General features: G+C 45.2%; 1 protein-coding gene across 3 annotated transcripts in view; it reads right to left on the minus strand.

Annotated features, from left to right (window-relative positions):
- The window catches only part of COBL (cordon-bleu WH2 repeat protein), a 303,066-nt gene that overhangs the window by 191,802 nt on the left and 83,563 nt on the right, over positions 1-27,701 (minus strand). For all 3 annotated transcript variants that reach the window (XM_023232060.2, XM_023232059.2, XM_023232062.2), the window contains exon 2: positions 14,583-14,786. In XM_023232060.2, the coding sequence (XP_023087828.1) occupies positions 14,583-14,786 (204 nt within the window). The remainder of the gene's footprint in view (positions 1-14,582; positions 14,787-27,701) is intronic.

Here is a 27,701-nt window from a genome sequence, read left to right on the forward strand (position 1 = left end):
ATGGCAAAAATCTTCCCAACTCTACAGAGGAAAGTTGACATAAAGTCCTAAGATCTTCAAATATATTAAACAAAAAGAGCATTACTCTGAAGCACATTATAGTTTGTCTCAAATATTAGAGTTTTTCAGAAGTAAAAGACAAAGAGACAATTCTGAAAGCAGCAAGAGAAAGGTACCTTGTCACACACAAGGGAAACATCATAAGATTTATCAGCGGAAACCTTGCAGACGAGGAGACAATGGGATGATATAGCAAAGTACTGGAAGAAAAAAAATGTCAACCAAGAATACTTTATCCAGAAAAACTGTAGTTTAAAGATGAAGGAGAGATAAGTCTTTCCCTGTCAAAACTAGGAAGTTTGTCACCACTAGTCCTGCTAAAGTTAGTTTTTCCAGCCGAAATGAAAAGATGATAAACAGCATCATTAAAGCATATGAAAATATAAATCTCATTGCTAAAGGTAAACAGAGAATATTATAATACTGAAATAGTATACACAAATCACTTTAAACACTAGTATATAAATTAGAAGGCAAGTTGTCAGAATAAATATAGCCACATAAATTTACTAATGGAAATACAATACAGAAAAATAAAATCTGACATCAGTTACATAAAGTGTGTGGGGGAGGGGGAAGTAAAGTGTAGAGTGCCTGTATAAGATTGAAGTGAAGTGGATATCAGCTTCAAACAGACTGCTGTAACCATAAATTATTCAGTGTAAACTCCATGGTAACCACACACAAATACACACACACAATGTACAGTAGATGCAAAAAAGATTAAGAGAGAAGAATCAAAGTACACTGCTACAATAGTCAAACCACAAAGGAAGATACCAAGACATATAAGAGAACTATATAATAAAGGTAGAAAACAAATGACAAAATGGCAAGAGTAAGTCCTTACCTATTAATAATTATTTAAAATTCAAATATACTAAACTCTCCAATCAAAAGAAATACTGTAGATGAACAAACAAATAATAATAATCAACTATATGCTATCTACAAGAGACTCATTTTAGATTTAAGGACACAGAGGTTGAAAATAAAGAATGAAGAATGAATGATAATTCATGAGAAAGGTTAAAGAAAGGAGCTGGGCGCGGTGGCTCACACCTCTAATCACAGCACTTTGGGAGGCCGAGGCAGGGGATCACTTGAGGTCAGGAGTTCGAGACCAGCCTGGCCAACACAGTAAAACCCCGTCTCTACTAAAAATATAAAAATTAGCCAGGCATGGTGGCACAGGCTTGTAATCCCAGCTATTTGGGAGGCTGAGTCAGGAGAATTGCTTGAACCTAGAGGGCAGAGCTTGCAGTAATCCCAGATCACACCACTGCACTCCAGCCTGGGTGACAGAGCGAGACTCCATCTGGAATAATAATAATAATAATAATAATAGTGAGGAAGAGGAGGAGAAGGAAGATCTCAAATAAACAACCTAACTTTACACTTCAGGGAACAAGAATAAAAACAAACTGAACCTGAAGTTAGCACAAGGAAGTTAATAATAAAGATCACAGCAAAGATAATTGAAATAGAGAACAGAAAAATTAAAAAAAAAAAAAAACTCTTGGCTGTATTAAAAGAAGAGAGAAAACTTAAAAACTGAAAGAGGAGATATTATAACAAATATCTTAGAAATATGAATAAAAAAGATTACTAGGCAGTATTACAAAAATACACTAACAAATCACATAATCCCTAAAAAAAAAAAAAAAAAAAAGGATAAATTCCTCGACATGTATAACCTACCAAAATTGAATCAAGGAGAAATAGAAATCCTGAAGAGGATTTAACAAATGAAGAGATTAACAATAACAAATAATAAATGAAGAGATTAAATTAGCATTTAAATCTCATCACACACAGAAAAGTCCAGGACCAAATCGATTCAATGAAGAACACTATCAAATAGTCAAGGAATAATTGATACTAGTGCTTTTTAAACTCTTCCAAAAAAAAAAAAAAATAGAAAAAGAGGACATATTTCCAAACAAATTTTATAAGGCTAGAATCATGCCGACACCCAAGTCAGACAAAGACTCCAAAATAAAAGAATATTCTAGGCTAATATCCCTGATGAACATGGATGCAGAAATCCTAAATAAAATACTAGCATACAAAATTCAACAGCACATTTAATGGATTATACTCCAAAACTAAGTAGGATTTCTCCCTGAGATGCAAGGATGGTTCAACATTTGCAAATTAATCAATGTGACACAACACATTAACAAAAGGAAACATAGGAACTACATAATCGTCTCAATGGATACAGAAAAAGCATCTGACAAAACTCAATATCCATGCATGATAAAACTCTCATCAAAAAAAGGCAGAGAAGGAATTTACTTCAACATTATAAAAACCATTACAAAAAGCTCACAGCTAACATTATAATCAAGAAAAATTGAAAGCTTTTAAGGTCCATACAAAGCAAGGATGTCTGCTCTCACAACTTCTATTCACTACAGTACTGGCAGTCCTAGCCAGAGGCATTGGACAAGAAAACTAAATAAAAGGCACATACATCAAAAAATAACTGAAATTATCCCTGTTTACAAGTGGTATGATCATATACATAGAAAGCTCTGAAAACTCAAAAACAAGAAAAAAACTGTTAAAAGTAATAAACAATTTTACTAAAGTTGCTTAATATAAAATCAATACAAAAAATCAGTGGCTTTTTTGTTTTTGACAGAGTCTCACTCTGTCACCAGGCCGGAGTGCAGTGGCACTATCTCAACTCACTGCAATCTCCACCTCTTGGGTTCAAGTGATCCTCCTGGCTCAGCCTCCTGAGCTGCTGGGACTACAGGCATGTACCACCACACCCAGCTAATTTTTGTATTTTTAGTAGAGACAGGGATTCACCATGTTGGCCAGGATGGTCTCAATCTCTTGACCTCATGATCCACCCACGTTGGCCTCCCAAAGTGCTGGGATTACAGGCGTGAGCCACCACACCTGGCCAAAAAAAAATCAGTGGCATTTCTATACATAAACAATGATCTATTTAAAAAGGAAATTAAGTAGGAAAATAGCAATAATAAATAATACTTAGGAATAAACTTAACCAAACAGATGAAAGATTGGTACACTGAATATTATAATACATTGATGAAAGAAATCAAAGGAGACAGATAAATGTAAAGATGTTCTATGTTCATGGATTAGAATAATATTGTTAAAATTTCCATACCTCACAAAAAGATCTACAGGTTCAATGCAATCCCTATCAAAATCCCATTGGCATTCTTTACAGAAATAGAAAAGGAACAATTCAAAAATTCATATGGAACAACAAAAGATCTTGAATACTCAAAGATATCTCAAGAAAGAAGAACAAACCTGGAGGTATCAAACATCCTGATTTCAAAATATGTTATATAGCTATAGTACACAAAACAGTATGGTACTTGCAGAAAATCAAACATGTAGTCTAATGGAACAAAATAGAGGGCCCAAAAATAAATCCATGCATTAAGAGCCAGCAGATCTTTGCCAAGGATGCCAAGAAATCACAATGGGGAAAGGACTATCTCTTCAATAAACAGTGCCAGGAAAACTGAATATCCACATGCAGAAAATGAAATCTGACCCTTATCTCACTCTATATACAAAAAAAAAAAAAAAAAAAAACTCAAAATAGATTATAAACACTTAAATATAAGATTTGAAGCCATAAAACTATGAGAAGAAAACACAGGGAAAAGCTTCATGACATTGGTCTGGGCAGTTTTTTGTTTGTTTTTGTTTTTCGTTTTTTGTTTTGTTTTGTTTTTGGTAGATAAGACACTAAAAGCATAGAAAGCAAAAGCAAAAATAGACAAATGGGACTGCATTGAGCTAAAAGACTTCTGTCCAGCAAAGGAACAGTCAACAGAGAGAAGGGCAATTTATAGAATGGGAGAAAATACTTGACAGCCACATATCCAATTAAGGGGTTAATATCCAAAATAGATAAAGGACTCACAGAACTCAATAGCAAATAACCCCCTTAAAATGGGCCAAGGACCTGAATAGATATTTCTCAAAATAAGACATACAAATTGTCAACAGGTATATTGAACATCACCATCAGGAAAGTGCAATTCAAAACCACAATATCACCTCACACCTGTTAGAATGGCAATTTTACCAAAAAGACAAAAAATAACAATTGTTGATGACAATGCAGAGAAAAGGAAAACCTTGAACATTGCTGGCAGGAATGTAAATTGGTACAACCATTATGGAAAACTGTCTGATGGTTCTTCAAAAAATTAAAAATAGAATTACCATATAATCCACCAATCCCAGTTCTGGGTATATATTTCTAAAGAAAATGGGCCAGGCACAGTGGTTCACGCCTGTAATCCTAGCGCTTTGGGAGGCTGAGGGGGCGGATCACCTGAGGTCAAGAGTTCAAGACCAGCCTGGGCAACATGGCAAAACCCTGTCTCCACTACAAATACAAAAATTAGCCAGGCGTGGCAGCGCATTCCTGTAATCCCAGTTACTCGGAAGGCTGAGGCAGGAGAACTGCTTGAACCCAGGAGGCAGAGATTGCATTGAGCCGAAATCGCGCCACTATATTCCAGCCTGGTTGACAGAGTGAGGCTCTGTCTCAAAAAAAAAAAAAAAAAAAAAAAAGAAGAAGAAAATGATATCAGAACTTTTAAGAGATATCTGCACTCCCATATCTATTGCAGCACTATTCACAATATCTACTGCAGCAGTATTCACAATAGCCAAGAAGTGGAAGTAACCTAAATGACTGTCAATGGATGAATGGACAAAGAAAATCTGGCATGTATACACAATGAAGTATTATACAGCCTTAAAATTTAGAGAAGGAAATCCTGCCACATGTGACAACATGGATGAAGCTGGAGGACACTATACTTAAAGCCAGAGAGAAAGACAAACACCACCTGATTCACTTATATGTGGAATCTAAAATAGTTGAACTCCTAGAAGCGGAGAGTAGAATGGTGGTTACAGGGGCTGGGCAATAGGAAGGTGGTCAAAGACACACAGTTTCTGTTACAAAGGACAAGTAAGCTCTGGAGATCTGGTGTCTAATGTCCACCATGAGGACTGCAGCTGACAATACTGCACTGTATACTTGAAATGTGTGCTACAAGAGTTGACCTTCAGTGTTCTCACTACACACACACACACACACACACACGTCTGTAAGGTGATGGATGTGTTAACTACCTTGTGGCGATTTCACAAATATACATGTAAATCAACATCAAGTTGTACACCTTCAATATATACCATTTCTATTTGTCAATTATACTCCCAATAAAGCTGAAAATAAAACACAAGAAAAAAATTACTTTTCCCAATAGATACTTGGGACAGTGGACATTTATTTTTTGGTTAAGGAAGGAAACTGGCATAAAAGTACATATTTAATTTAACAAGTGATTACAGATCACTTAGTGGGTGCAGTGTGTTACTAGGCCAATTGGAAAACTCTAAAATAAATAAAATTTTGTCTCTGAACTCAAAACACTTGCAAAGCCCTAGGTGCCTGACCAGCCAGAGATTCTCATTCATTCTTCCGTGACCCTGAGCATGAGCTGCAGGTCCCTAACACTGAGCCATAAACCCACAGGCAAACCCAATCCTGCAAGAATCCCTAAAGTGCCTTCTTTCTCATTCCACTGCTACAAGAAAAGAGCATCGATAATGTTCTCATTGACACAAGCAATGCTCAAAGCTATCTCCATGACAATATTTACCCTCATCCACTCTCCAGGAAGTGATTAAGGAACAGCAGGTGCCAATGAGGAAGATACTAGACACCCCTGGGAAATGGGTGCTGGTGGTGGCGGGAGCACCTGTTGGGGCCCGGGCAGCCCCAACCCTCCAGAACCTCACAGCAGGGCTTGCAGGCTAATAACTACCATGAGTTCTGATTCTTTCAGATCCTGGGTAAAAATCTTCATCTCAATGAAGAGCTCCAGGAAACAAAACAGGGAGAACATCACCATGCACCTGCAGACACGACAGTCCACAGAGAACCCTCAGCATAGGGAACAGACTTCTTAAATATGCGAACACCACAGGCTCCTTACCACATCCTGTGTATCTGTGATGAGCCTGTGGCCACACCGTGCACCGCCCATAGTGTCCTCCAGTCCTCTTGTGGTCTGAGGATGGGGAGCTGGTCCCTGGGTTTCCATGAGGCAGGGGAGCTGGGGTCCACTCTCACTCCATCTGACCTGACTCGCTTTCCCTCTCATCCCCACCAAGAGGCTGTGTCTACCCAGTAAACAGATACAAATCAGTTGTCAAAGAACACAAAAAATTGCACAAATGCTACTACTGTGATCCTCTGTTCTTTTAGTCCAATAACTGGAGACAGGTTTGGAGCACCTAGAGAGGTGAAAGGGAATAGACAGTCCCGGGGCTCCATTCTCTTTATCTTTTAAAGATTTATCTCTAAATCTTTAAAAGATTATTCTCTTTTCCCCCGCACAGAGAATAATCCCACCTGGCCACAACAGAAGCCAGTATGCGGTGTGCTCACAGAGGAGCATATTAATTCCAGCCAAATAAATAGTTGAGTGCCCAAATCTCCACCTTGTGCGCTAAATGGATCTCCACAATCTGCTGGTCAGTCCTCCACCATGTGGGCCTTTGCATCCATGCCCCACCCCGTGAAGGCAGCTCTGCCTGGCGAGTGCTCCTCATGTGAAAGCTGCCATGACACCTTCAGCAGTTGAGGGTGGGAGTAGATCATCAACAACCCACCTGCCCAAATTTAAATTGCGGGGAGGCAAAACTCTGCCCCCAAACACTGTAAGAACATGATAATAAAACCCAGTCCCCACAGACACGGGTTATCAGATGTGCTTCAGTTACTTGCAGGGCACAGTTACCCTCTCAACCTGGAGGAGACCTCAGACACTATCCCTTCCCAGGGCTGGAACCTGCACCCAGGACAGCGGGTCTTCCACATGAAAGTGGGAGGTTTGGGGGCTGCCAGGAGCTCCAGCTTTGGCTGCTGCTTTGCTCTCTCTGGGGCTGCCTCTATTTGTGCCAGGTAAACACAGTTTTCTAAGGAAGATCTGACTTGGCAGCATAAAAAACCTGGACACACACAAGCTCGACCCTGTGAGGACATGGGTCCAATAGCAGGAACTTGTTTCACGACGTTTCCTGCAGGGTTTGACACTCCGTGTGACCCTTCCCAGGCTCATGTAAAACGCAGCTTGATTGACTACTTTTCCACTACACACTTTTCTGGAGCATGTCTTTGCCCAGCAAGGTGTGAGGGGATGCTGTTTCTGGTACTCTGCACCACGCCCTTTAAGTTGCTACTGGCTGACATTTTCAAATGCCAGACTCCAAACAGTCCTCCAGTTCTTTCAAGCCTCCTTTGATGGTACTGGAGAATTCACCCAGAGAGAGGCCACCCTTGGGACAACGGCAGTGCCCAACAATGGACAGAGGAGCAGAGCTGCTGCCTACTCCCTGTGGGTTTTCCTTACACGCTCATCAGATCCCGACCTGCCTCTCATCTCCTGAGGACAAAGGATTAATGATTCTCTAATTGGGTGTTACAAGTGCATCCCTCCACAAGACCTCAGTAGGTCACTGGGCCACTGGGCCACGGGCAAGTGGAAGAGGCTGTCCAGCCACTCACACATTCTTGCCACCTCCTGGGTCTGGCCTCCCCTCCTCACTACCTCTGATAGAGCAGCCCCACCCTGATCTGCAGCTTTGCCCTTTGATTAGGGATTGGGCGTGATTTCCCACATCAGCACTGGGTGCAGTGATGGCGCTCGGAGCAGCCTTCCTGGGATGGAATCCTGGTACCACTGCTCACTGCCTCTCTGACCTGGGTGGCGTTGACTGCATCCTTTGTGCCTCAGTTTTATTACTGGCGAGAGCAGAATGACAGTGCCCACCTCACAGGGTGGATAGAGTTTTACGTGAAGTAACATTTTTAAGGCACCAAGCACAGTGCCAGGCATGTAGTAGGCACAAGGTCAGTGCTTGCTAAATAAATGAGTTAATTTGTTGTCACCTGTTCTATTTTGGATTCTACATAGTAAGGCATTCGCCTAGTGCAGGGCAAAGGATCACCTGTCTGTATGTTGCCAAACGCCATCCTGCTCTCAGCAAATACCAAGATATTAGACCCTTTCAAAGCAGCATCTTTGAAACAATGCAGAATAGTTTCTCTGATTGTACAAAGAATAAAACTAAGACAGTTAGACCCTCTCAGAATATCAAACAGAGTCAGGTATGTTAGGAAAGTGACTAGGGCTATGGCTCTCCCTGGCCTCAGGGATGATCCCATAGGATTGCCATTTTCATTGACTTCACAGACATCAAGAAAATCTCAATCTCTTTCCTTCTCTCTCTGCCTCTCCTCCTCTTTCTCTCATCTATCTATATTCAGGTTAAATCCCAGGTTCAATGGAAAGATAAAAGACAGTAACAAAATGGAATGATTACCATAAAATTAAGATAGCAGGGGTAGTGGGGGTTATAAGAACAGGCCTTTCAGGTTTCTCTCCCCTTCCTCCTCAACATCGTTTTTACCTCTAACTTCCTTACCTCTGTTCCCCCAAATGCCTTTTAAGTACTCATAAGGTAGAGGTAAATGTTACTTTTTTTTTTTTTGTATTTGTTGTGGTCTCTGATTTTAAACTTAACAAGTGAGTATAATTATTATACTTCTTTAAAAATAATATTTTCCAAATGTGTACAGATGTCAAAAATTTTTTTTGTTTGAGTCAGTGACTTCAATTAGAAAAAAAAAAACAAAAAACTGGTTTTCTTTCGTAGGTGGTTCTTTTTGAAATCTTAGCAGAGCCCTAGATGAGAAACGGACAGCCTGTCCCAATACCCGTCCTAGTGCAGAGGGGCCACTGTCCCTCAGAAAGCAGGCAACAGCAAAAGATTGCTTGGGGAACACACATGGATGTCAGAGAGGCCAAGTCCTACTTCCATTTCCATCACACCCTGGCCAATTAATGAATTACTCTTCTCTAATTGAGTGGACTTCTATCTACATTACAAGCCAGCTGTCCTACCAGATCCTCAGACCCCATTCAGTGTGGAAATGGACTGAAAAATACTCTGTGATGAGGCTGCCAAGGGTCGTTCTTGAGCCACTGACACAAATCATTCCTATAGTCCCCCTGTTCATGCCACCCCACCAGTGAGACCTTGGGCTCGCTCTTAGGACCGCATACTCATCAAGTATCCCTGACATCTAGCAGAGCCAGTGACGTGCACCATAGCAGGGGACTGCAACTTTAATATGCAATCTGAACCTTCAGGGCTTGCTGAAACACAGGTTGCTGGGCTCCTCCCCAGTATTTCTACTCAGGGGGTCTGGGGAAGGGCTGGGAATTTGCATTTCTAACAAGTTCTCAAGTGAAGCCATTGTTGCTGGTCTGGAACCCTACTTTAAGAATTACTAGACTCTAAGTACCCAGGACACGCACACTTAGCACATACGTGTTAAGTAAACAGGTCACTCAGTGCCAAGTTTACAAATCACTTTAAGGTAGCTGTAGCTACTTCCCAACACAAAGTTAAAACAAACTTAATTTGCATGAACTGTCAAATCTTAAACTGGTCCAGAGTGGCCTAGTTTCTTGTGTGGGACCTAAGCTCTGGATGAGGCAGACTCTGGAGTAACAGAGTCAAGCCCTGGGAGAGAGTCCAGTCTGACGGCTTAATGTGGGTCTTCTACAGCAGCGGTCCCCAGCCCCCCACCACAGACGAGGACTGGTCAATGGTGTGTTAGAAGCCAGGTCGCACAACAGGTGAGCAGTGAAGAAGGAAGCATTTCCCCCTGAACTCCATCTCTTGTGCGACCACAGTGGCATTCGATTCTCACAGGAGTGTCAACCCTATTGTGAACTGTGCATGCACTCCTTATGAGAACCTAATGATACACATAATGCGCTTGAATCATCCCAAAGCCATCCCTGGCCTGGTCTGTGGAAAAACTGTCTTCCACAAAACCAGTCCCTGGTGCCAAAAAGCTTGTGGCCTGCTGCACTACAGGCAGTTCATGCCAACGAGGCCCTACACAAAGGAACACGTCGGCAGAATACAAAAAGGGTCAATGTGGAGACAGGTGACCTGAGGAAGCCCAGAACTGGGAAGTCTGTTGGCCAGAGAGGCAGGACCCTAGGTGTGAGGCTGAGGTCTCTGTAAGGATGCAGTTTCAGAGAGGCCTGGGTCCCAGGCCTGCCAACTGAGGTGGGCAGGGGCCTACCTCGCAGATGCAAATCAGAAGCCACGTCACCAGAAACGGAACCCATGACTAACACCAGAGCCACAGTGAGGAGGATGGTGTCAGACCTCCGAGAGCTGGCCAAGCCCTCACAAACCTAAACACCTCCTGAGGCCAAGCAGCTGCTACCAGTCTTTGAGGGCTCTCACGATGTGAGTTCAGGGACAGATGCGGGTTGTCGCTAACCGGAGAGGGAATGCCTTCTTGGGGCCTACTCAACAGTGCATGGCGGCAAAGCTGTCCTCTCAAAGGTTACTTCCTTCAGACTCCAGGGCCAGGACCTCATACCTAAGAGTGCAAGGCCAAGGCCACAGCCCTTCAGAGTCCTCCAGGAGACCACACATGTGCTCCATCAATACTTTCACAGGACAGAGAGGGCTGAAGGTCCCTCCCAGCCTCCCTTCCCATGCACCTGAGAACAGGTGAGTCCTCTACAGAAGGAACATGGAGGCCCAACACCTATTGCTGTTTCACAAGGACAGGGACCTAAAACTCCCTGCACAGGTCTAAATTTGTCTGTTGTAAAGGGGGTGTAATGCCCTGTAGAGGCAGAATCACAGGACTGAAAATGAGGCAGATTTCCTCTCTTCTGCAAAAGGAAGGCTTGCCTTCTTCTGCCCCAGCCCTTGGCCTTGAACACCAGCTTGGCTGCAAGGCACTGACCACATCACAACGATACAGCCCAACACACTAAATACCTGACACCCTTTTGTAAAGAGCTCTTCGAAGATCTTTTCTGTTTTTTTTTTTTAGACGGAGTCTCACTCTTGCCCAGGCCGGAGTGCACAGGCACAATCTTGGCTCATTGCAACCTCTGCCTCCTGGGTTCAAGTGACTCTCCTGCCTCAACTTCCTGAGTAGCTGGGATTACAGGCAAGCACCACCACGCCCAGCTAATTTTTTTTTACTTTTAGTAGAGACAGGTTGGCCAGGCTGGTCTCGAACTCCTGACCTCAGGTGATCTGCCCACCTCAGCCTCCCAAAGTGCTGGGCTTACAGGCATGAGCCACTGCACCTGACTGAAAGATGTTTTCTTTTCTTGTGCCTCAATTAAAGTGATGTGATGGTGGCCTCTGTCTAGCAGCTGTGTGGGGTGCTGGTAAAACCATCTTTATGGTAGACCAGAACATTTCCCCCTGTGAATGGCCCAGAGCACCAATTCTCATGTTTTAATCTGTAAGAACAGACTGCAACTTTTATTTATGTTTCTAAATTCAAGGGAAGCTGAAAAAAAAAAAAAATCACTGATTTTCCAAATGGGATTATCAGCATCCAATTACTAATGTGTTTCCTTTGCAGAATATTTCATGTCAGGGAATAACACAGTTAAGGGGCTGACTATAAAGTACGAACTCCTTGCTTACCCTATGAAAAGGTGGCATGTTCTTTACTAAACCCACTTTTTAAGACAGAAGAGAGAAACCACAATGACAAAAAATAAGTAGATCTATTTTAAGTAAGGGTCAGGAATTTAACTGCAGCCCACTCTTATATTACTAAAGAGCATAACATAAAACCAATTCCCAAAGCAAGGAGCTGCTGCATCCACAATAGTCATCCCACCAAAGACCCACTGGAGGCAGCTCACAGCTGCTGCTATAACTCACTGATGCTTCAGGAAACCATGAGAGGGGATAATAATTCACTACTTAAGAAATATAACGTTATTTTAACACTCCATCTCTAAGGCTGCACCTATTCTCAGTCACTACATTACAAAACTACATGGTGGCAACCTCTACTGTATAAGGGAAATAAAAGAAATGAAAGCATTTTTTTAAAATAATATTTTTACTTTTGGAATGGGCATTCTATTCTTTCCTCATGCATTTGTAAAACTGGATCCATGAACTGCAGAATTAAGACATGATCCACAATGCCATTTTATTTCCTTTTCTTTCTTTCTTTTTTTTTTTTTTTTTCCCCGAGATGGAGTTTCACTCTTGTTGCCCAGGCTGTAGTGTAATGGCATGATCTCGGCTCACCACAATCTCCACCGCCTGGGTTCAAGTGATTCCCCTGCCTCAGCCTCCCGAGTAGCTGGGATTACAGATTATCTGCCACCACATCCAGCTAATTTTTTTGTATTTTTAGTAGAGACGGGGTTTTGCCATGTTGGCCAGGCTGATCTTAAACTCCTGACATCAGGTGATCCGCCCACCTCAGTCTCCCAAAGTGCTGGGATTACAGGTGTGAACTATTGCGCCTGGGCCACAATGCCATTTTCTAAACAAAATATGTACCTAGGAATTGGGCTAAAATATAAGAACAGCGAGTAAACCCTAATATAACTCACTGAGAAAATTTCATGCATATGCTAAAGTGTCTTTTGAAACTATAATAATGTGACTAATTTCTTAAGTTACAAAGTTGTATAGGAAAAGTGTACCGTGGCCTACGACTACTTTATAAAACAAAGAAACTCACAGAACCTCCTGTCACTCCACTGTTTATGAACCCTGGAAGGAAAGCCTATCGAACTGCCGCAAGAGACAGTGGCTTCCGGTAGACCAGGCTTTGAGCCCAGGCACCTCCCACCTTGATCCACTATAGATAGCTAATTGCGCCTGAGCCCTCCTGCTATGACCACAGCCACAGGACCCCCACTGAGGAGCAACCTCTGGTTCTAGCCCAGTGGCATCACACTGGACAGCAGGTTGGCCTCACCTGGTGCAGCTGCAATACTGTATCCCATGACTCAACAGTTCCAATCCTAGGCATATTCCGAGGCCTCGAGCAATGCCCCCCAAATTTTTATTCACTTATCTCATAAAATACTTTTGAAAAACGTATGTACCCCTTTGCCAATTAAACTATCACCTGGAATTTTGATTATGAAATGGTTAATTTGAAAAAGGAACAAAATAGTTGCAAAGGATTAGGTAATTTCAACTATAATCTAAATACTGGTATTTTAAAATACAATGCTTACATCACTTTTTAAAAGGCATCTGTGAGAATAAAAACACCCAGGGTGATTTAATTTTCCCCATTATCCATTAAAATTACTTAAGCAAACTGCTTCATAAGAATAAAACATTTTATATCATTTCTTTTTTCCTGGAGATTAAGTTTCGCTCTTGTTGCCCAGGCTGGAGTGCAATGGCACGATCTCGGTTCACTGCAACCTCTGTCTCCTGGGTTCAAGCAATTCTCCTGCCTCAGCCTCCCGAGTAGCTGGGACTACAGGCATGCACCACTATGCCTAGCTAATTATTCTGCATTTTTAGTAGAGATAGGGTTTCACCATTTTGGCCAGGTTGGTCTCACACTTCTGACCTCAAGTGATCTGCCTGCCTCGGCCTCCCAAAGTGATGGGACTACAGGCCACCGTGCCCAGTCCATTTTATATCATTTCTTATTCTCCCTGTTTTCTTAGAAAAGCTGCTTCAATTCACTGCTGCATCAGAATTACACAAATATACATGTATGCCTTAAAGTTGTTGTAATTAATCATTCTATCATACTTCTCTACAGTAAAAACATGTATAAATTATAGTTAACTTTTTTCTGTGACTTCATTAGTTTTTAATTATACATTGGGTTATCACTAAAAGCATCGGTAAGAATAGCACAAAACTATTCAAACAAAATTATGATATATTTTGATCAATGTCAAACATAAAATGTGCAAGTCTATTGGTCATAAACTTGAAATGCTATGATGAAGGAGGCTTTGCCAATGTTTCAGCTGCACCTTTTGTGAGTGAAGTGGCATGGGACACTCAGCCACAGGCAGATCAGTCCTGAGAAGAGTGCATGTGGGAACTGAGGGTCTCAAATTCAAGCCCTTAAATTGGAAATCCATGATTGGGTTGGTTTATTCCTTCATCTAAACCTGAAATATTTTCACTTTAGAAAGCTGATTGCCAGTTGTACGCACACCGCCACAGGTTGCCGCAAGTAGGTGTGGGAATGGCTAATTCAGGAGGCTGCCCTCCTGGGTGGGTGCCTTCAGAGCCGAGGATGCCTGAGACACACTGTGGCTGCTGTCCCACCCGGGGGTGTAGGTCACCATTGCACCTGCCCTCCTTTCTGAGTCTGCCTCCTCATAGGAGGGAGCCCTGGAGCCCCAGCTCTCCTAAGCATCTGATGAGCCATCATGGCTGGGCCAGTTAGCATAAGCCCACCCCAGGTGAGACAGTCCAGGCTGCTCTAAGTGGTCACTAGGCCTGATTTATATCCATGAGGTCCCTGAGGTCAGACCCGATGAGGGAGAAAACGCAATACGTCAATATCTGCCTTTCCATTCTCCCCGCTATACTCGCAAAGTAAGTACAGCGACTCCTCCCACAGCACTGGCTCTCACCTCCCATTGAGCACGCTCCTCTTCTCCAGACCACTGGGCAGGACCACGGTGACATCCACGGTGCTGGCCCTCAGCGCCTCCTTCATGCGAACCAAGTTCTGCTGTGACCCAAGGGCCCCGTCGTGGGGGGGCTTCTGGTCGCTGTGCACGTGCAGAGTGGCAGCCTTTCCAGGAGGTGGGGGAGCACGAGCCTTCATCTTCCTCCTTAAAAACCACAACATAGAGGCACGGAGTGAGTGGCAATGTTCCTACCTGCCTAGGAATAATTCACTCTTATACATACTCAGGTCTGTCTTCAGGAGCGCCTTCCAAGTGCTATGGCCTTTTTAAAATCAGTGTCCCCCAAACAAGTAAAAACTAATAAAGTAAACAAAATAGAGAAAGGGTTATTGAAAGGAAGCATTCCCAGAAAGAAACACCTTAGAAATGTGCTAGCTGTTGGGGAGGTACACAAGCCTGTTTTCACAGGATCTGGTCAAGGGGAGGGTGGGTGCAGCGGGGTTTGGACTGACCCTTCTGAATTGTCACAGGGATGACATATCACACGAATTAATGATCACAATGAATCAGGTGGGCTCGTTGACACGTGCAACACTCTATTAAATCCTGCCCCAGCTCCAAATCTATAGCCAGCCTGCACTTATCCCCAACAAATAATCTGTCCCCAGCTACTCAGAGGCACCCTTGTAATAGAATTTCATCCAACCTCCCTCCCCACGTCCAGTGTCACCACCCTGGTCCAAGCCCTCATCTCTATGGCACACACAAAGGTGGAGTCACGTGAATCACATGTGGTACACACTCCACCCTTCCCTCCACAGTGTCACTGGAAGCAGCCTGCAAGGACTGTTGTCTTCTCAGGCCTGGACTTTGCTCGGGGCATGCACTGCTTACACGCCTGGCAGGGCCCACTGGCTGTGGCCTAAGCTGCAACCAGCAGGCTGCAAGGGCCCCAGGGAAGTTTGTTTGCCCAGCAGAGTGCTGTGTGCATTAGTGTGTGCATGCATGTGTGTGTGCCTGCATGTGCATGTGTACACATTAAAGTTAGCCAACATTTAAAAAACTGGAATATGTCACACTAACAAAATGAATTTTGGCCTGCTTTTGGGAGAAAACATTTGATGAAGCCTAGACATCTTCACAATAAAAAACAGCTGTGTGTTTCCATCCGGACCTATTGACTGCGGGACCTGTTCACTCAGTGACATCACACATCTGTGCCCTGTAGGGCTGTAAACGCACACCCAAACTTCCAGAGAGTCTGAAGATCTCCACCAGCCCTCAACCTGAACCATTCTTCAATGTCCTCCACTCTTCTGGCAATTGGCCTACAGCTCCAGTTTCCAGAAGCTGTTTACTTTTAGAATGGGCATTCTGTTCTTTCCTCATGCATTTGTAAAACTGGATCCATGGACTGCAGAATTAAGACATGATCCACAATGCCATTTTCTTTCCTTTTCTTTTTTTTTTTTTTTTTTGAGATGGAGTTTCACTCTTGTTGCCCAACCAATCCCCAACCGTCTTGGCCTCACTGTACTCTCTGCCTCACTTGTTCTGTTCTCAAAGATATGGCTCAAAACAATGTCATTGGAGAACCCATTTCTGGGTGCTCCAGGCCTGGGCACACACATAGCTGAATCAGTGATATATACATTGGCCGCACTGTGGCTGGAAGCACTTGGGAAGCTTAAAACATGCCCAGGTCCTATCATGGACCAGTTAAATCTGAATACCAACTCTATTATTATTTAACAACTCTAGAAGGCAGCAAGGCCATTTGTATTTTCAATATGTAGCATGATGTAGTTCATATTTGTGGGTGCAGTCATCTACCACATAACAGTGCTTCAGTCACTGAAGGATCACATATACAAAGGTGGTCCCATAAGACCGTAATACCTTTTCTATGGTGAGATATGCTGAGACATACAAATGCTTGCTACTGTGTTACAGTTGCCTACAGTGTTCAGCACAGTAACATGCTGCAAAGGTTTGCAGCCGGGAAACAATAAGCTATAGCATACAGCTAGGTGTGTAGTAGGCTGTATGTACCATGTAGGTTTGTGTTGGGTACATTCTGTGATGTTCACACAACGATGAAATCGCTTAAGGATACATTTCTCAGTGTGCACCCCATCATTAAGCTATGTATGACTGTGCTTAAAAATGCTTATTGATGATGATGATATTGACACGGCTGAAAATTATACATAGTTCCTGCCTACAAGAAACACTGCAGACTTACAAAAGCCTGAGATAGGAATGAAAAAGAGATTGCAGAATAAGAAATGTTTCAAAGAGCCAAGCTTTCTGAGGGAGAAAATATCTGTGTAGACCGCATTAGTGGGGTGTCTACCCTAACACCCTAGCCAAGGAGGCCTTGAACAGTCTTAAAGGTGAGCAGACATTTCAGATATGAGAAAAAGAGACAAAGCCTGGGGCAGGAGGAGAAGTCCCCAAAGGGAAAAAGAAAAAAGAAAGAAAATGCTGTACTGCACATCACAGGAGAAGATACTAAAACAGCATGCCCGGGCTAGGGACACCTGCCAGACAGCACTCCAGGGTGTTTGGGATTTTTATTTTATTATTTTTTCTTTTCTGAGATGGAATCTCATTGTATTGCCCAGGTTGGACTGCAATGGAACAATCTTGGCCCACTGTAACCTCCGCCTCCCAGGTTCAAGTGATTCTCCTGACTCAGTCAGCCTCCCAAGTAGCTGGGATTACAGGAATGTGCCACCACACCCGGCTAATTTGGTATTTTTAGTAGAGATGGGGTTTCACCATGTTGGTCAGGCTACTCCTGACCACAGGTGATCCGCCTGCATGTGGATGGTCTGTGCGTGTGGGTGGGCTGTGCCTGTGGGTGGCCTGTGCGTGTGGGCGGGCTGTGCGTGTGGGCGGGCTGTGTGTGTGGGTGGGCTGTGTGTGTGTGGGTGGGCTGTGCATGTGGGCAACCTGTGCGTGTGGGTGGACTATGTGCATGTGGGTGGGCTGTGCGTGTGAGTGGCCTGTGTGTGTGGGTGGACTATGCGTATGGGTGGGCTGTGTGTGTGGATGGCCTGTGGGTGCGGGTGGCCTGTGCGTGTGAGTGGGCTGTGCGTGTGGATGGCCTGTGCATGTGGGTGGGCTGTGCATGTGGGCAACCTGTGCATGTGGGTGGACTGTGTGCGTGTGAGTGGCCTGTGCGTGTGGGTGGGCTGTGCGTGTGGGTGGCCTGTGCGTGTGGGTGGACTGTGCATATGGGTGGGCTGTGTGTGTGGATGGCCTGTGCGTGTGGATGGCCTGCACGGGCTTAGACCAGGCTTGTTCCCCATTGTTTGTTTTGTGCCTTTCAGTGTGGCTTCTGTTGAACGCAAGCACCATCCTCCAGCTAACACAGTCACAGCACGAAACAGAAAACGCCTGGCTTCCTGTGTCTGTGAGTGGCTCAGCCTGGGAAAGAATGGTTGCTATTTACGCGGGGACTCCTATGCATCTGTACTCGGTTGTGAAAAGTCATTAGCTTACCAACCAGGGGATGCCTTTCTCAAACATCTGTGCAGATGCCATGTGGTTGAGTCTGAGATTCAGGTGCATGTGGCAGTTTAAAAAGAGCAGGGCTTCTGCACAAGTCTAAAGAGGCCATCAGAGCTGGGAACTTGCCCAGCTCCTGCTGGGCACACCCATAGCAGGTGCTCCTGGCTGGCAGTGCACACAGGATGGGTAATCCAGCTTTCTGTCCTCTCACCCCCTCCAGCAGGAGGCAGGGTGAGTCCTTGGGACTCGGCAGGGAATGAATCACAGCGCACACAACTCAAGCTTCCTTTGATCCCTCCAGGTTGAAAAAGCTGCACGTGCCCTGGCAGGAACTGTTTATAAAATGAAAATATATATATATGAAAACATTTCTGCCATTTCCAAGGTCATCAACCATAGCTCCAAATGATGTTAGCTTAAAACCATCACATATTTACTAAGTTTCAGGATGACACTTGTTAATCCCCACATCAGCTGGAAGCTCCCAGCTGGGTTTTTATTCTGAGAGCTCTTCAACACGCAGCAGAAGGCTTGAAATCCACTCACTGAAAGTCAGAGGATCTTAGGTGACATGGTGCAGTGAATGTGAATCGCAGGTGTGGCGCCCAGGTAGCTGAATTAAAACCTAAGTCTATAGGTGACAGCTACTGCCCAGCCAGGCTGGTCAGGCTAAGGTAGACAGGGACCGCATGCTGAAAAGGGAAAATTCACGCATCTCTGTACTTTCCTAGAACCCCGAGTTCAAAAGCACTATGCTTTAGGTTTCTTTTATCTTTCCAGCTGGAAATGTCATCTGTGGACATGAAGGTATAACAATTTCTTACTGTCCGAGAAAAGTGGACTGGGAAATCCACAGTGATCCTGAGGCCAGCTGACCTGAATGGCACGCCTACAGCATGGGTGCCTGTTTACCATGTTGGCTACTCTGGCTGGCTGCTGGCAACCCGCATGTGCTTAAACGGAATTTCAGAGAGAAACCAGGCACACCCGGCTCTCCTGGCTCAGAGTCTGTTTATGCCGCAGGCAGAAGGGAGCTGCCATTCTCTTTCCATGAGATTCTGCAGCAATAGGATGTTTGCTTCAACCTGTTTACAAGCTGTGTCTGCTTTGTGTCTGGCTATTTATTTGCAGCCACAGTTGTAGATTTCCCTCTACCAAGGGAAGAGGAACCATGACTTTCTTGTTCATCACTGGTAAGTGAAGTGCTGGGCCCAGGGAAGGAATTCGGTCACCACTGTGTGCGTGAGTGCGCGAGTGCGTGAGTGAGTGAGTTGGGATTCAGCTGCCGAGTCAGTGCCCAGCTTTCATAGCAATAATAAAAAGTCAGAAACATGTCCAGAAACAAATGCCCATAAAACAACTGAGTGCTACTGCAGCCTGCAGAACTGGTTACCAGAGGGGAATGAGGAATCCTCGCATCCTCTACCAGCTCCACATCCCTGAGTCCCACACTAATTTGATTTAAGCCCTCATTTTCTAAACATGCCATGATCCAGCCACCATGCCACGCTGTGTATGTTCAATACCCCCGGCAACTTCATATGACAAGCGTATTCTCCCCATTTTACAGACAGGGTGGCTGAGGACCCAACCAGTTAAGTAACCTTCTCACAATCACACAGCTGGAAAAGACTGGAATTCTAGCCCAGGTCTTTCGGAGCCTAGGACACCACCTACACATTTTGCACCACTGCCTCCATCCATAATTACTTCCTGAAAACAAAAGACACCAGGGTTCCTGGCAGACTGATGTTAGGATGTCTGGACTCCTTGACACATACTAGAACGCTGGCGTCCTGCAGTGCTGGCTGATGAGAGGGGTCAGGTTAGAGAATATTCTGCAGTGAAGGTTTCCAGCACATAACTGCAGAGACACCCCCATTACTCTGATGTGGGATCTGGACAAGCCTTCTCTGTAAATTCAGTTGGGCCTCCAAGAACTTCCTTCAGTGCTCAAGGTTCCACGAGGCTCAGAAGGACTCATAGGGACTGTGTTCAACTGCCTCAGGAGACAGAGGAAGAGCTGGAGTCAAAGCGAGATGGAAGGACGTGCCCAGGCGTGACATGAGGTAGGTGGTAGAGCTGCGACAGGCCCCAGGTCAGTCTCGAGCATCCCTGAATACCTTTAGGGTCAGGTACTTCTTTGAGTATCTGATGAAGGCCATGGACCTTCTTCCAGGCAAGATGCATTCCAGCCTGCCTGCCACCAGCCAGGAGCACCTGCAATGGGTATGCCCAGCAGGAGCTGGGCGAGGTCCCAGCTCTGATGACTTCCTTAGACTTGTGCAGAGACCCTGCTCTTTTTAAACTGCTACATGCCCCTGAGTCTCAGACTCCTAAGCCTCTTCCTTGTACATTATTTCTGTAAACCATCCTGATGACCAGGGACTCCAGATTAAGAATCCATGTAATAACTTCTCTTGGAGTTCGGCACCTCCCAAGCTCAGGGCAATGTTCCTGTGAAGACAAGAATTCCTTCTAATAGAGGAGAAGAGCTATCAGAGGAAAGTCCCATCAAAGTTTTCCCTACTTTCTTGGCCCCTGAAAACAAAACGGAAAGCCAGAAAAACAGTCAACAGAAGATCCAGATAAGTAAGGGCTGAAATATGTGTGTATGAAACAATCACACAGAATTGTGGCATAAAAACAATAAATATCACACTGGTGCAAAAAGTCAGGGAGAAATGACTTTACCCATCAAAACACCACATTTCAGGGCACACAAAGGCACTGCCTGCTGAAAGTCTGCCCCAGGACAATCTCCACAGCTCAACACCATCCACTGCATCCTGGTGACATGCTCTAGAGCTGGAAAAACATGAGGTCAAATCCAGCCATGATGTGGCCAGGCTGTGCTTCTCCCCCAGATAAGCTCCTATAATCTATAGGCCTCAGTTTCCCCAAGAGCTGAACAGAGAGAGATTTCAGCTTTTATCAGCTGAGTTTATGTGAGGATTAAATGAGATGACTCTTGTAAAGTTTCTGGTAAGACACCGAGACACAGGTAGCTCAATGACTGGTGGTAATTACAATTTTTTTTACTATTATTATTAGCATGCTTACTCTTTCTATTAAAAAAAAAAAAAAGAAAAGAAGCAAGCCTCTTGTCTCTGCAAGGGTAGAGTAGAAGTTGGCTCCTTAAAATGCCTAATAAAAGCTCATTTATGCAGCAAATGCATTCATAACTGCCTAAGAAATCCTACACAATAGAATTTCACAGTTTTGACCCGGGGGTGGGGGAAGCTTTCAGTAATTCAACATAAAAAGGTTAGCTTTCTAGATAGGATTCTCTAAGACATAATAACAAATCATATCCATAACACTCACCAAACTAAACTTCAGGGCCTGTAGATATGGGAACACTGGTATCTCACAACACATCAAGTAAATATTCAAAGAGGAACACTTGAGAGCCCAGTCCCACAGCTATTACTCAACTACCAGCAAGTGAAGAAAGAGCCTGTCGGTGAGGATCACTTAACTATCAGCAAATACTCCATGCTCATGCTGAGCAGAGCAACCCCTGCTCCAAGTTTCAGATAAAAACAAGAGTTACTACATTGTTCAATATCATAGAAAAAGGGTATCTCCTTCAAAAAAAAAAAAAAGCAGTGCTAGTTTACAGTGAAGTTTGAACATTCTTAACAACTGAAATGGAACAGATCAGAGAAAACTTACTGATTCCCAAACCACCAGGCAATGTTTGCACACATCTCAAGCTGTCCCCTGCCCTCTCGCCTGGAGTGGGTTTGCTTTGCCCCCTAAAAGGAGTACAAAGGGCTTTCTACCGCACAGCCAATGCCATTCCAGGAGCTAACAGACAGAAACCGCTCCTTGGGCTTCCCTGGAAGAGGAGTGCAGAATGAAGCAGTGCCCTGAGAACTAGCAGAGGCATCTGATCCAATCCAGCTAGTGACTTATTCATAAATGTGTCACCTGATGCAGCTTTTCCCAAGCAAGCCTGCGGTGCCGGCGCCTATACTCCCGGCAACGGAAATCTCAAGTCATTTTGCAGAAAGACAGCGAGTGAATTGTCTTGGTTTACTTGTTCACAAACCCTCCAAGCCTGGAAAATGAAAATGAGACCGCAAGAGTTGTGAGGGAGGAAGGGCAGAGCTCGCCTTTCATCGGGATGCCTGGCAGCAACCTTGCTTCCTTTTCCCAAGGTGCATTCGTCCACCACCTTCTAGCAGTTTTCCAGGGCAGTTAGCCCAGGTGATCCCTTCAGGAGAAAGCCTAATTATTCCCAGAGAGACATGACAGCTCTGTATCTTAGCTGACCAACCTCAGCATTTGTTGAATTTGTATAAAGCAATTCTTCTTGCCACCTCTCAGGCATGATTTAGTACACTCTTTTCCTAAAGGAGTTCTGATTTTTTTCTTCTCTTCTCCCCTAAAACTATGCAACCAGAAGCTCATTGCTTTCTTGCAGCCAGTCTCTATGTGGCAGCGTGGATTGTCAAGCTTGAAAGCCGTATTTGGTTCCTACCAAACACCACTGTCCCAGGACTACAAAGATATGGCCAAACTGCTCAACGTGTGCAGGTGGATATGTCCTGAGCTTGACAGGCTCTCAGCTCCTGTCCAAGCAAGGGCCTGAAGGTCCCAGCAAGGGCCCAAAGGTCCCAACAAGGGCACAGCAGGTTTGGGGATGGAGGGATCTGACCATGGCTCCAAATCACACCCCCACCTTTAGCCCCTGCTGCCTTATCTGTACAGGCTGCAGTACCACCTGAATTTAATCGTGTCCCTGACTGGCAGCCCCCAGAGTTCTGATTGACCTCCCTCCCCCACCAGAGAGGAGGCATGGCCAGGCCAGCACAGCCCTGAGAAGCAAGGAGTGTGCCGCTGGCTGGCCCCATCATACACACACCTCCTCCAAGCTTCTCTCCTACGTGGACACCACACAAGCAGCACACTGCCATTTCGCTGCCACAACCTGAGGAGACTGCACCAGTCTGCTGGTTTCCAGGCCTAACAACACCCAGTGAAGAGCTCTCCGGGGCACCACTGCCTCTCCTGCCTCTCCTGCCTCTCCATTTCAGTCATGGCTTCATTATGTGCCAAGGTTTCTACCTCATTGTCATCTCTGTCTCTTCTTCCTCCTGAGGCCAAAGACTGCCAAGTTGATTCCAGCTCTGCCAAGACTCAAACCCAGCCCCTTCTTTCCCCTGCTCCTGCTCCACTGTTGCTCCTTTCCCTGCACATGGGATTCTATCTGACTTCCTGCTGACCCCTTCCTACCATCTCTGCTCCACTGTTACTCAGGGTGTTGTCTTCTCTCCCCTAGACTCTCACAGTGGACTCCGAAGGAATCTCCTGCATCACCTGCCTCCCCTTCTCTAGTCCTATTTCCACACACTGAAGATGAATATTCCTCAAGGATGGTCCATCTGGCCATTCTTCCTAATGCAAATACTTTAGTGGTCCCACTGCCCACTGGGTCAAGCCCAAACTCCTCTGTCTGATCTGCCTTGGACTTCAAGGCTGTTTCCCCACACCCCTCATCGCCCACACCATGGTTACTTGAACCCTGGTGTTTCTGCATGTGGGGCAGATCTCCTGCCATCCTGTCTCCATCAACCCTCACCAGTCTTCAGGGAGTGAATAAATGGAGTAAAGTCACAAAAGAGGAAGACACACAAGACTTGACTCTAGAAGTGTCCCATAATGGCGGTGGAGATCAAAGGGGTACTATGGGAGAGAGGACCTTAGGGAAGTGACTGGAAGAGGCGTTAACACTGCCTGGGTTCAAATCTCAGCACCTCCACTGACTAGCGAGTGAAGTAACACAATGTATTTAACTTCCTTTGGGCTGTATTTCTTCATCTGTATAATGGGATAACCACACCTTCTCCACAGGATTAGGCAAAAATTAAGTGATTTCATTCTTGCAAAACCTGTGCCACAGTGGCTGGGATCTAAACCTTCAGTTAGTGTAACTATTGTAACCCAGTGTCAAATCAAACCCATCTGTTCTTACCTATTTGCTCTAGTGCAGAGGAAACCCCAGTGTGCTTCCCTTCCCCGTCTAACATGCTAAAGAGAAGATGAAAGATCGGCAAAAAGAAGAAGTGTCTCCATGGCCAGCAGGTCTGTCTAGTAAGGACATCACAGTGGCCTCCTCCTCTCATGTGGTGCCTCTCCATCCTCTACCAAACCAAACAGAGGGTCCTGGGGAGCCATATGCAGGGTTGGGTCAAGGGCCACAGACATGGAGCTGCAGAACTGCAGGCCTGAAGCTGCTCGGGAGCACTGTGATGTGAGTCTTTGGATCAGGGAAGTGCAGGAGCTTGAAACAAATGCCTGTGTCCTAAGGAGGACCAGTGGGTGGCTGGCCAGGGCTGTCCACAGCAGCATGTGACAGAGAGGTCAGAAGGCGGTGCCTGGAAGCAGGTGGCTGCTGCAGGGATCAGGTGACCCAAAAGGACTCAGAAGGAGCCTGAACCAGAGGGCTGGGTGCAGGGTGGGCTGAGCCAGGAGAGGCTGTGGGCTCACAGGGCAGAAGCTAAGGGTGGGACCCCCACACACCCTCAGATAAACCCCACAAGAGCACGTGGCACCAGACCTGTAGCACCAGAAGGTATGCTGACCACCACGAAGAAGAGCTCCTGCCCCTCATCCCCACCCAGCCATGGAAGCAGCACCCCAGGGGGAGGGGACCCAAGTCTGATAGCAGCCACCCAGGCCTGGGATCCTGCCATGGTCGGACCTGAGTGCGGTGGAGGGTGGGACAGGGAGAACTTTAGCTGGATGTGGGATTGACGCTGTCATTCAGAAGAGGCTGAACTTCCTAACCTCTGAGAAATGGGACCGTTCTGGTAGATGATGCAGAGCTGAGTGCTATGGGCTGCCGAGACACCTTCCCGGATAGAGAATCAGGAGAGAAAGACTATAATCTGTTGAGTCTAATCCATTCCACAAACCGCCACACATGGTCACCTTTGTCATCATTATTTTCTTAGTCAAAAATGGAAGTCTCCCCTCATCCCCCCAAAAAACAAAGAAGAAAATAATAAAAAAGGAAAAGCAGAGAATCACCATACAATATCAGTCTCTTCCTTTTGCCTTTTCTGGGGCACCATGAGGGGAGGGCAGAGTTGAGAGTTCCCACAACCCATCTGGCTATGGACTCCAGAAGGGGCGGAAATGGAACTACACTGATGACCTAGAAAGCAGAGCCATGGAGAGGCTCACACCAGTGCACATTGAGATTTGGCTAGCAGGGGGATTCTTATTTTCTTAAGAAATAACTATCAGGGCCAGGCACGGTGGCTCACACCTGTAATCCCAGCACTTTGGGAGGCCAAGGCGGGCGGATCACAAGGTCAGGAGACTGAGACCAACCTAGCTAACACAGTGAAACCCCGCCTCTACTAAATACACAAAAAATGAGCCGGGCGAGGTGGCGGGTGCCTCCAAGTAGTCCCAGCTACTTGGGAGGCTGAGGCAGGAGAATTGCTTGAACTGGCTGAGGCAGGAGAATTGCTTGAAAGGCAGAAGTTGCAGTGAGCTGAGATCGTGCCATTGCACTCCAGCCTGGAAGACAGAGAGACTCCATCACAAAAAAAAAAAAAAAAAAGAAAAGAAAAAAGAAAAAAAAAGAAAGAGCAATCAGATATTTTTATGACTTTCTCCTGAATATTTATTCAGTTTCTTCCTGGGCTGTTTGGCCATGAACATCCACATTACATGAAAAGTACCAGAGACGCTATGTGTGAGTTTAATGATTAAGGCATTAAATCGTAGATAATTATGCAAGTGACCAGGAGTAAATTTGACCACACATAACCATGGAAATGACAAACAGTCCACAAGAGGTGTAAGAGAAAATAAATACAAACAGCCATTAAGGCCATTAAGCTCTTGAATATGTCAGAATGAATTTTTACAAATAATAATTTTAAAAATTATTCAATGGCTTCATCATGTATTTGGGGCATAACAGGCATCTAATTATGTATAGTGACAGAAAACACCTTGGTTTTCCATGAGCATCTGCAGAGACAGTCTGGCCAAATCAGCGCTGCCTTCAGCTCAGAAGACCCATGGCAAAACCGACAGTTTTCTTCTGGATTCTACTCACAGAACCGGCAAGGGACAAGAAAAGTCAAAAGAACAGAAACGCCAGACCTAGAAGGCAAGAACATATTAAGGATAGTGATTTGCTTTCACCAAGCCACTCAAAATGTTTGTTTTTTCCTTCAGTGGCGGGGGGGGGGAAAGGAGCAGAGCTGTATTGAGTTCCTTCCAGCAAAGTGTGGAAAAGAGAACCAAACCAAGTGGAAATCCTAAGACAAAAACTGCAGAGCGAGACGTGAGACAGGAGGCTGTGTGCTCTGAAAGGTATCTCTGCTGCCTGCTGATAAGCCCCATCCATTTCTATGTACTTTTGTCAATAACTGAAAAGCAGTGAAATCTGACTAGCCCGCTCTCCACACAGCCCGTAACTGATTGGAACTCAACAGAGCTGTGAGAATTTCTCAGGAAAATGAACCCAACTCCCTTCACTTGGGGCCACAGACTCACACGACACCACAGTTCAGGGAAACGGACGTCTGTAGGATGCGCACACGCCAGTGTCTAATGGAGAGTGCCTGATTTCCAGTCCTTGTTTTTGACTACTTCACTGCAATCCGGCTAACAAACTTGTGCATATTTGCTATAAAAACAAGCAGACTGTAGTATTTATTACCTCAAATGTAATCACCTTACAATATTATTTCTGCCTCTATTAATAAGTAGAAGTTTCACTGCTTAAAATAAATGGCAAAAGTATTTTACTTAGGATGGTATTATTCTATACTGAAAGATACTGTCCAGTAAGAAAAATAGAAAAGAAGGAGATGTGAAAATATGCACAGAGGCCCAGAGCCGGCCTGTTTTGATACTGGTGTTTTCTGAGCTAAGAGCTAAGTGTTGGGTACCTTTAATTCTCTGTTGAAAATATGATACTTGATCACCTCATCGTGAACCGTTTCTCAAAATAGAGACTGGGCCTCCCAGAGGATCCCTGGGCTGGCGAAACATGAGCTGAGCGGCTCTGACAGGCACTGCTGAGCAGCCGTGTGGCCTCCGGGCACTTCTCGTCCACTGTTAGACCTGTGGCCACCCACCCTTGGGCACAGCCCTGCCTGGCAAGGCCAGACCTGGCATTGGGCTCGCCCACTTCCCAAATACCACCAGCATCAGGAGTTCTGAAAAGGCCGGGCGCAGTGACTCATGCTTGTAATCCCAGCACGCTGGGAGGCCTAGGCGGGCAAATCACTTGAGCTTAGGAGTTCAAGACCAGCCTGGACAACGCAACAAAACCCCCTCTCTACGAAAAATACAAAAACTAGCCGGGCGTGTTGGTGTGTGCCTGTAGCCGCAACTATTCTGGTGGCTGAGGTGGAGAATTGCTTGGGTCCAAGAGGTGAAGGCTGAAGTGTGCAGAGATGGCACCACTCCACCCTAGCCTGGGTGACAGATCAAGGCCCTGTTTAAAAAAGAAAGAAAAAGAAAAGAAATTTCAGAACACAGAACCCTGACGAAGGGCCACTGGTAAACAGTAGGCTGGACTAGGCCAGGGCACATGCTGTGGCACATGTCGCTTGGGTT

The sequence above is a fragment of the Piliocolobus tephrosceles genome, chromosome 8, assembly GCF_002776525.5.
Source record: "Piliocolobus tephrosceles isolate RC106 chromosome 8, ASM277652v3, whole genome shotgun sequence".
Lineage (NCBI taxonomy): Eukaryota > Metazoa > Chordata > Mammalia > Primates > Cercopithecidae > Piliocolobus > Piliocolobus tephrosceles.